At 37.8% G+C, this 10640-nt stretch overlaps 2 protein-coding genes across 3 annotated transcripts; one reads left to right on the top strand and one right to left on the bottom strand.

Annotated features, from left to right (window-relative positions):
- The first annotated feature begins 282 nt into the window (after positions 1-282).
- Positions 283-2473, top strand: LOC132790464 (odorant receptor 42b). Its single transcript, XM_060798993.1, has 3 exons — positions 283-1054; positions 1962-2319; positions 2397-2473. The coding sequence occupies exons 1-3, from the start codon at positions 288-290 to the stop codon at positions 2469-2471; spliced, it is 1200 nt and encodes a 399-aa protein (XP_060654976.1). The 5' UTR covers positions 283-287; the 3' UTR covers positions 2472-2473.
- A 184-nt stretch (positions 2474-2657) lies between these two features.
- LOC132790462 (odorant receptor 42a-like) lies at positions 2658-4290 on the bottom strand. 2 transcript variants are annotated; one of them, XM_060798991.1, is made up of 3 exons: positions 3444-4290; positions 3022-3379; positions 2658-2941 (listed from the first exon to the last, which is right to left on the bottom strand). In XM_060798991.1, exons 1-3 carry the CDS (start codon positions 4217-4219, stop codon positions 2849-2851), a joined length of 1227 nt encoding a protein of 408 aa, XP_060654974.1. In that variant the 5' UTR covers positions 4220-4290; the 3' UTR covers positions 2658-2848. The 2 variants fall into 2 exon arrangements, with proteins under 2 accessions (XP_060654974.1, XP_060654975.1); XM_060798992.1 differs by having other exon boundaries at positions 2658-2958; positions 3444-4086.
- Positions 4291-10640: the final 6350 nt, after the last annotated feature.

Below are 10640 nucleotides of genomic sequence, written 5' to 3'. Positions count from 1 at the left end.
TGCAGGCCGGAAAGCCAACATGTGTAAATACATGAGAGTTTAGTGGAATTTACACAAATTACTCGCACAGTGCAGCACTAATCAAGCTTCAGCCTGCACTTCGCTCTTTGTTAATTAAACATAACGGGGCCAAACGAAACATTTCTCAAGTGAATAATTTAACAACTAACCAAACTTTTTCACTCAATTGAAAACTTAAGTAGCCCCTAAAAAATATCACTTGAACTCTATAAAAGTCGCTGGCATTTCGCTCGACTGCGTCACAAGCATATGGAATCGGGCTTAAGATGGTCTTCAAGCTCATTAAGCCAGCGCCGCTGACGGAGCAAGTTCACTCTAAGGATGGCTGCATCTACTTGTATCGGGCGATGAAATTCATTGGCTGGCGTCCACCGAAGTCGGGCATTTGGCGCTACGTCTATCTCACCTGGACACTGACTACGTTCATTTGGTGCACCACATATTTGCCACTTGGATTCCTCGGCAGCTACATGACGCAGATCAAGTTGTTTTCACCCGGCGAGTTTCTCACCTCGCTGCAGGTGTGCATCAATGCTTACGGATCGTCGGTGAAGGTGGCCATCACATATTCACAGCTCTGGCGACTGGTCAAGGCCAGAGATTTGCTCGATAAACTGGATGTGCGTTGCACCAGCGATGAGGAGCGCGAGAAAATCCATCGTGTGGTGGCCCGAAGCAATCATGCGTTCCTCATCTTCACCTTTGTCTACTGCGGCTATGCGGGCTCCACGTATCTCAGCTCGGTGCTGAGCGGTCGTCCGCCCTGGCAACTGTACAATCCACTGATTGACTGGCATGACGGCACTCTCAAGCTGTGGATTGCCTCGACTTTTGAGTATATGGTCATGTCGGGAGCCGTGCTGCAGGATCAGCTCTCGGACACTTATCCGTTGGTCTACACATTGATTTTACGTACGCATCTCGATATTCTCAAAGAGCGCATTCGCAGACTGCGCACGGATGAGAACATGACCGAGGAGGAGAACTACGAGGCGCTGGTCAACTGTGTGCTAGATCACAAGCTAATCTTGAAGTGAGCTCATGAATTCCAAACTTGTTCTATCTTAAAGTGTATTTAAATTCAATCATATTGATTACTCAGTCATTTTTCTCTTTTTGAGAAGAACAATTTTTATAAAATTATGTTTAATTTATTTATTTTTATTTTTATTTTATATATAATTTAATTTTAATTTTAAATTAATTTAATGTTTCTCAAATTAAAATGATTAATTTATCAATCAATTTTAAACTAAATTTCTTTATAATTATCAATTTTCAAAAACAATAATAATAATATCTAATTTATTTTAAATTATTTTTTTTTTTCATTCAATTGAATATTTGTCAAGTTATAATGTTTAATTAATCTATACATATTTATTTTACGATACAGCCAAGTCCGTCTGTCCGTATGAACACCTACATAAATCTCAGGAACCCTAAGAGAAACAGATATATTTTTTTTTTTTGCCCGCCCTCTTAATGTTTGCACCCAACACAAGTTTGTTTCAACTATTTGCCATGCCCAATTACGCGCCCGCAGTTTAGAAAATCAAATAACAAGCGTAATTTTAAAGCTTGTATCGACCTTTGGAACATACACTAACAATTACAATATTTATGATTCCTAAAAGTTTGGTTGTGATCAGATAAAAATTGTATAAGTTATTTAAGAAATAATTTTGTACAATATAGTATATTTATAGAGTACTAAAATATACTGGATTGCACAAAAGTATTGTAAATGTAGTACTATATCAAAATACCGAAAGCATAATCTTTGTCATGATTCAGTATTTTTGTGGTACATTTTTCGTATATATGCAGAATATATTTTTAAGCATATTTCATAATTTCACTTATTTCAAAAAGATCTTTCTTAAAATTAACTGGTAAATTACTTATTAAATCATTTTTTCTAATCTTTCCTCAACTAGATACTGCGCTTTGATTCGTCCTGTTATTTCGGGCACAATATTTACACAGTTTCTGCTGATTGGCGTTGTGCTCGGCCTCACGCTGATCAATGTGTTCTTCTTCTCGGATATCTGGACGGGGATTGCATCGTTCATGTTTGTCATCACCATACTGCTGCAGACGTTCCCCTTCTGCTACACCTGCAACCTCATTATGGATGACTGTGCGGCGCTGTCGCACGCCATCTTTCAAAGTAATTGGATAGATTCCGGCTCGCGATACCAGTCGACTCTATTGTATTTTCTACACAATGTGCAGCAGCCCATCGTTTTCATAGCCGGCGGCATCTTTCAAATCTCAATGAGCAGCAACATAAGCGTAAGTCGCCAAACAAAAGCCCAATGCTTCCGATAACGATTATTGTTATTATGATGTGCATTCATTATTTAATGTAGGTCGCCAAATTCGCTTTCTCGGTCATCACCATCACGAAGCAAATGAATATTGCAGATAAATTTAAAACCGATTAAAATTTATTGGATGCAGTCAGCTATTTATTTGTTGGCCTCTTAAGAAAAAGTGATACAACAGTTATACTCTGTGCACGTAGTGTAATAAATACTCGCATCTATTTCTAATGCTAAATTTAACAATCTAATATTCTGACATCAAATTATTTGTTAAAATTGTTTAAGCTGCTTATGTATTAGACAGAGACACAACCACAGCAAAACAATGTAGAAATAAATTTTGTTGAAAAATAAATATAAAAACAATTGCGTGTCTGCTATTGCAATTTCGACAGTCCAAAACGATGTTATGTTCAACTGAAAAGGCATGTTTAAATATTCTCAATAGCATTAGTATTCCAATTAATTAATCATGTTTCACGCAGTTGCCCGATAGTTTAATTTTCATGCGGCTTCGAGAGCTTTCCCAATTTTTCCGCTATATCCATATTTTGCACCAAGGTAAAAACGGAAAACGAAAATTTGCTGGCCTACAAGTATAAAATGACTCCAAATTAACAGTGAGAGTAAATTCTCTAATCATTTTCCTTTTGGCAGCTAATTCACTTACGGTTAAATTCGTTGCCACGGAAATGGTGAATACATTTCCGGCCATAAAAACAATTGGCTTTTGCAGATTATGCAAAAAGTGTGTCAATGTGGTCTTGTAGCGCTTCTCCTGGTCAATCCAATTGGATTCAAAAAGCGCATCCGCCAGCTTGAGACTATCATCGGTGAGATAGTTGCAAAGCGTGCAAAACGGCGTAGTTTCCAGCAGCACCGCTGACATGAATGAAAGGGCCGCAACACGAGAGCCAAAGTCGGCGAATTTCACAATGTTGATCAGAGTAAAGCCCATGACGAGACCCACGACCAAAAGCTGCACAAAGATGGTGCCGCCAATCATGGGACGCAGCGTATCGCAAAAACTGTAAATAACAATGTGGGATATGTATTTCGGCAGTCAAGAGGAAAATTCAATGAACTCCTCACCGCAGTATGACTTTGTGATCCTTGATGCACTTGACAAGTTTCGCATAACGCTCATCGGCGCTTTCGTCGGGATCGTCGCCCAAATTACGCAAACGTTGCGCAAAGTTTGCCATGTGAGCACGCAACGGCAACACGAAATTAATGGGATAGCAATCGACGCAAACGTCTTGGAAACAGGCGCCCAACATGGCAAAATACTCAAGACCCGTCTGCAGCCAATATTGCCATTTGCTGGCCCGCCAATCCAGCCATGGATAGTAGTTCTGATACGGTGGTCGGCCCATGAAAATGGCGCTGATGAATGTGCTTGTGGCATAGCCAATGTAAACCGTCATAAAAAAGAAAAATATGCGATTGCTCAGCGCAACAGCTCGATGCACATTTCTGCGTTCGCTCGACTTCGTGAGCATCTTGTCCATCTCATCCAGGATCTCGGTAGCCACATCGAAGCGCTTTACAAGTATCCAAACGATGACGACCTTCGTGGAGCAGGACCAGGCATTGAATGCGACCTGCAACGATGTGAGAAACTCACCCGGCGTAAATTCTGAGAGATGACTAATGTAGCCGGTCATAAAGCCAATCGGTTGATAGAATGTCGAGCAGAGATTCAATGCAAACGACCACAGGCAGTAGACCACAAAGAATCGCTGCGGCGGTGTTCTGATGCCCATCAAGAAGACACACCGCAACAAATACAATGTTGCATTCCTAGACTTTGCGGGCGCGCTATCCTCCTCCGTGTACATGCTCGGAAAGTATTTGCGAACAACCATTTTGCCCCGTTAACTGACAGTTGGCCAATAAAATTCCTGCTGTCTAGCTCAAAGGCTTTATATAGAGCAAATGCATGTTGCCCAAAGGTGTGATTATAAACTCATCAATGCGTCTGTTATGTGTAAAATTCATGAATGACACTTTGAAATCAATTAAAGCTTAGCTCACAGCACAGCTGAGAAAAGTATAAAAGCTTACACTTGCCAGCCAGAATAATTGATGTGGCGAATCCTTTTCTACCTATTCATTTATTATCTGAGCCATCAAAATGAAATTTTCAATTAATTACGTATACGCCGCGTATCACATAACCTTCAGCCAGCAGCTCAATTTGCAATTAAACATCAGTTAAAATAACAACAACAACAAAAGCAATGTGTTAAAGCATTGTATTAAATGTAAGACAGCTCAACGCAAACGTAAAAAGTTAAATAATGGAAGCCGTTTAATTGATAAAATACAAAAATAATAATACACACACATATGTATGTGTTTACCGTTAAAAGACAAAAATGCGATTATGGCGCATTAAACACACTTCTGATTATTGTTGTCATCTTAAATGGATTTAATTTAACAGAAAAATACGGATGATAGTTCCTTGAAATTCCTCATTAAAGTGCTTCAAATGCGGACTATTTAAAATCGTTTTGCGGAAACAGGAAATAATTAGCGCTGGCAAAACATGTCATTGGCAGCTGTTAATTTAGGTATTCTTTAAACTTATTATTTTACTATCATGCACAGATTAATTAACTCATTGCTTCAGGTGCTACAACTATAGAATATGACGCACAATTTTAATTATAACAATTGTAGAGAGATTGTAGTACTTTTATGTAAATATTTAATACGGCATCAAACAAAATTTCGATTTTTTAATTTTTTTAATTATTGTTATTATTGTATTTTAATGGTAAACTCATGACTCTCTATTTAATTAATTTCTCATCTTCCACTCAATATTATTTAATATGTTACCTTTGAATATTACATTGATAATACACCTTTGTAACATTTTTAATATTTTTTAAGTTTTTCATTTTTTTACAATGAAAATGTTTTAAATTACCAAATAAAAAACTGGTATATAATTTATTCAGACGCATTTAATTCCCATTTCCATCATTAAACGTTACTCGATTACGCCAACCGCTTTAAATTATCTGCAGGCACTTAAATTGCCAAATGGCAATCAATCCTTTGCACCTGTAACAGCTGTTGCTGCGTGGTGGCCGTATACAAATTTTGATTGACAAGTGATGGCGAGGGACAGCAATAGGTATTGTCATTGCGTGAATTGGGATCAGCTGCAGTTTGTCCTTTCTTTAATTAACAAACTGTGACAGACCCGAACTTCACAGAATTCGCAAAAGGTGTCGCAACATAATCGGAAAACTTTTTAATGAGCCACTTTAAATGCTCGGCCTCGTTTTCAAGTGTCAAATGCTTTAAAAGGGCTACCAAAAAAAAAGCGTGGCTAACTTAATTCAGTTAGCCACTTCTTATACCCGTAGGGTAAGAGGACGTTGGAACATACAGTAACGTCTCAGTAAAATTGAAAAGTTATTTAAGAAATAATTTTATACGACCACAGTATATTTTCAACTCTATGGTATATTTTGAATGTAGTAGTATTTCAATAACCCAAATGAAGCTTTCGATATTTTTTAGTACCAATAGTAGAAAAGTATATTTTAAAAATTAAGCAGCACTGTTTTGTTTTTATTCAAAATGTGTAGCGGGTATCTCACAGTCGAGCATTTACTCACTTACTTCCTTACTCATTTTCTAATCAATTAAAGCAACAATGTTGGCATTTAAACTAAACATCACATTCTAATTATATCGTTAAGATTAAATTGTATTATTGTGAGCATTAGAAATCTGTATCATTTTTTACCTCTTTAAATAGGTTGCAACTGACTCAAGCATTTCTTATTTTTGTTTACTCTGCTCTTTTCTTGGGAACAGCAAAAAGGATTTCTAAGTAGGCAGATTATAAATTGAATTATGATATTAATGACAGGCATCGATATGTATCTAAATAGCTCTATAAGTGTGCGCATAAATAAATATGTCAACTAGAGCTGTGGTATCAATTGACCTTCTTTGATAAGGGTTCAAGTTGCGGCAATAAAAGTCCAATAATAAAATTGAATATGTCAATTCAGCTTAATCAGCACCGATAATTGAATTGTTGTGTATGCAGTTGCTTTTATGTGTGTGTGTATGTATGAAAGATATAAAATATCACGAATATATTAAATTGCGTCGGCATATTACCTTTTGCAACTGGATACAGGGTATCATGTTGAAAAACAAACACGCCAGCTCGCTCCTGCTTTTGCTTTGGCTTTTCATTTTATTTTTATTTTTTTGGTTTTTTTATTTTTTGTTTTTTGAGGTTGAGCATGAGCAATCAACATCAAGTTGGGATGTCAGACGCGCAAATATTTAATTTCAGTCGACTGTCATTCTAGCTGTTGCTTTTTCTCTGTTTTTTTTTTTTTTTTGCCACAGCTTGTGGAGAGAACATCGCGACGGGCCGAAGGGCAACAGGTGGCGCATTTTATTGCCAAAAGCAAACTCATTTGCACTTGAAACCTCAGCAACAAGTAAGTATATCAGGAGGCGCAGTCGGAAGCAGTCGATGCCAGGAGTACTTCGAGGCCGCCAGCAGACAGACAGCCAAAACCGACACCAGCACAGCTAGCCAAATGTTGATATTAGCCAACTCGAGTTGGCTCAAATCAACAGTTGGCTTTGGGGTCAACTTCAAAACGATAGCGCAGCTGCTGCTCTAGAGCATTTGACTTCAGAGTAAATAAACATTGAGTCGCATTTCAGTACAGCAGCATAGCTGCTTCTTATTCGTTCAAGGGAGAACGGGAGAGAGTGAGAGAGAGAGAACGCTACATATCCTCGAGCTCGCTGCTGGAGGCGAACGTAATAATATTTGTGTTGGGCTCTGTGTCTTTCACTTGCTTCTCACCAATTAACTCACGCTATGGCAGAATGTCCTTCGCTCGCGAGTTTTCATTATTTGCCCGCCAACAGCGCTTGAATGTTTTCACTTAAGTATTATTTATACTCCAGCCAGGATTAAAAGGCAAGTATTTTTCTAGCATCAACCAGGCAAAGGTAAATATTATGACATCGCAATACGTTTTATGCATTTATTAGCAATCTTTTGAATGGACTTTGCACGCGATAAATAAGTATCATATTCGATCCTTATCAGATAAAATTGAATTGGATAAGCAGACACCCAGCAGCAGCAGCCGAAGCCGCGTCACCATTGAAGCAGAAGCCATGACACGCATAATAAACTCTGATCCGCACCTAAATAAAATCGCTTGTTTGTAAGTCTTATCCAGCCGGACGCTGCCAGCCTTCGAGTACTCTGTACTCTGTACTGAGTCCTGACATGGCGGCTATTAGTAGCTTTATTAACGACCCTTGGCGTGCTTTGGCCAATTGAACTTTAATTCAATGTTGATGCCACGCCTCTGACCTCTCAGAGTGTGAGTGTGTGTGTGTTGCTTGCTTGTTGCGCCTCATTAATCGAACTTAGAAAGAGAGAAGCCAGCCAGTCTCAGTTGGCATGGCAACAACGTTGCGTCGCGTCGCGTCGCCCGCCATGTCTAATGGCCGCACTTAATTAGCTTTCAAAATAAAATGCCCTCAAAATATATTTTAATGGCTTCGATTTGAGCGTGTTTATTGACTGGATTGAGTGAATTGATCCAGGTCTAAACAAACGATTATGGCTTTTCGGAATTGTAGCTCGATTTATTTGCGATTATCCTTTCTTTCGTTCTTTATTAATTTCCCGCAATCGCACACTGTGCGTATGATTAATGTGCGTTGAGACGTTGAGAAACTGCACAGAGCACAACAAACCAACCAGTAAACGCTTCATTTGACACGACCATTAGGGGTAAACTTTAATAGACTTGTTATGCCATAAACACTCGAAACTTTTAAATGCCATCACATCTGAGGCACATCTGAGTCAGCAGCCAACAGCAAACAGCCAAACAGCCAGTGGCTATAAAAATACAAGTTGAAGTACGAGTACGAGTATTTTCATCAAATGAAAATTTCATGAACTTCTTACGCTCATTGTCAGTCTGTGAGTGTATATTGGTTTGTGTGTGTGCGTGGCTCTTTAAGGGAAATAGTTTTTGCAACTTGCTTTGTCATTTCGTTGCCTCAGCTTGCGGTGGGTCGCTGGATGTTGGATGGTGGATGGTGGATGTTGGCCTGTTGGATCTGCCGGGCTGTTGGTTGCATCCGCAGTGGTTTGTCTAAAGGAAGTGCCGCCAAAAAATAAACAGCCAAAAAGGATGCGAAATGTAACGGAAGTGCGCGAAATTCTTGCACATTTTAGCAAACGTCTCTTCCCTCTCTCTTTCTCTCTTTGCACACACTTTCGCTACTCTGCTTTAATACATAAAAGTAAGTATATATATAATATATATAAAGAGTGTGCCGCCCGCACAACTTTATGACATTTTAATGATGTCGACATTTATGACAGTTGGCTTGAAGATTTCGCAATGCTTTGACAGTTTGCCCTGGCCTTTTGGTAACCGAGAACTGAGAGAAAACTGACTGCAAATGCAGTCACAAAATGCGCTACCGCAAATCGAATTTGTTTCTGTGTCTGACAATTGACATTTTGACATGCTCAAAGTTTAATAACTGCAACCGATGAGTAACTATTTTCCAGTTTTTTTCTCTCTTATTTATTTTTTTGATAGGTACATACATATAAATAAATATGTTTTCTGTATAGCAGAATGCTGAAATTAATTTCATATAGGGGGCAATGAATTGTTACCTGTTTGCTTAAGCCCCACACAGACATACACAGTCAGCATATATATAACATAGCAATGGCTTTGCCAGCAAATATTGTGACATAAATCAATCACTTTTGCAAGTAAACAGCATACGCGCTTGTAGAGCTTGACATTTATTAAAATTCGTCTGAATTTGTGTATCGCAATCCCGGTGATATTTATCTCTTTGTCGTGTCGAGATGAGAGAGAGAGAGAGAGCTTTGGCTGAATTTGAAATGAACAAACTCCTTGCAAACAGTCATAAAATTAATAGCAAAACGCACCTGGGTGACAGTGCACTACGGGGCTTTTTTTCATTTTAGCTGGCATTTAAGCGTTTTTGAAAAATGTTCCAATTAGAAAAATGTGAATGTCAATGCATTAACAGAACATCAAACTGTTATGGCTCATACCAAAAACATGTACATATATCTTTTGAGCATAACAGCTGTAAAGTCAGCTGTTGCATCCGAAAGCACGCGGGCAAGGTGGCATATTTTTTTCAGTGAACTTTGTTATTCTTTTATTTATGTTGAAAGCTATTAATAAAAAAATGAAGTCATGGATAATAATTTCGTATGTTTGTACTATATGTTAAATGTAAATAATTAATAAAATTGTAATTTTTTAAAAGGTTTTTAAGATGGATTTTGAAGAACAATTTTCACTTTGGAAAGGATTTTGAAAATGAAGTTAGCATAAATTAGCAATAACTTCAACTGTATGTTGTAGTGTTATCAATTCTTAATCCATCAATAGTTGTCCTTTTCCACACAATTAGCGCAATTCCCATTTTTTCTCAGAGAACCTCACGTTTTCCAACACCGATTTGTGCTCTGTAGGAAATAGTGAGAAGGGCTGTCTGAAGCAATGTTTTGTGAATAACTTCCATGTTTTTTTTTATTCAATCGGATTGTTGTTGTAATTTTTCAGTTCCTTTGGATAAACCAAAAATATGTAAATTAATAAATTGAGGATAACTCAAGAATCATCGGAATGATCGGGTCCACATTTGGTAGAGTATAGGTCATCGCGAGTACGCTTCGATTTATTCAGGACTCGCGAAAATCAATAAGGAGCGAGATATACGCTTATTTCTGTATACATTTTATCTAGGATTCCGTAAGGATTTCGGTACTTTTAAGTACAGCCATCAGTTGTCATTATGCGAGAAATTCTTGTGTCAAAGGACACCACAATCGGCATTCAAATTGCCGAAATACAGGACACTTTTTTAATCTTGGACAATTTTTATGTTGCGTGCAGCATACTTTTACCTCTATATCAGAATTTCGGCGATGCTATTTTAAATCATACTTTTAGGATGAGAATTATTGGTAGTATTGCTGCACTTGAAATTGGAAATTGCAAACATTTATTTTGGCATACTTTTAGGATGTATTATTTTTTGGATTGCACAACTAAAATTTTGCAGCATACTTTTATTGCGCATTTTAAATTGTTATATTTCTGCTCGCTGCTGCTTTATGTTCGCCTGATAGATCTTTTTAATACATATCGCTTGATGGTCAATTTACATTTTTAATATGTATACAACAGGTAGAACGAT

The sequence above is a fragment of the Drosophila nasuta genome, chromosome 3, assembly GCF_023558535.2.
Source record: "Drosophila nasuta strain 15112-1781.00 chromosome 3, ASM2355853v1, whole genome shotgun sequence".
Taxonomy (NCBI): domain Eukaryota; kingdom Metazoa; phylum Arthropoda; class Insecta; order Diptera; family Drosophilidae; genus Drosophila; species Drosophila nasuta.
This window is presented reverse-complemented; position numbering and strand designations above follow the sequence as displayed.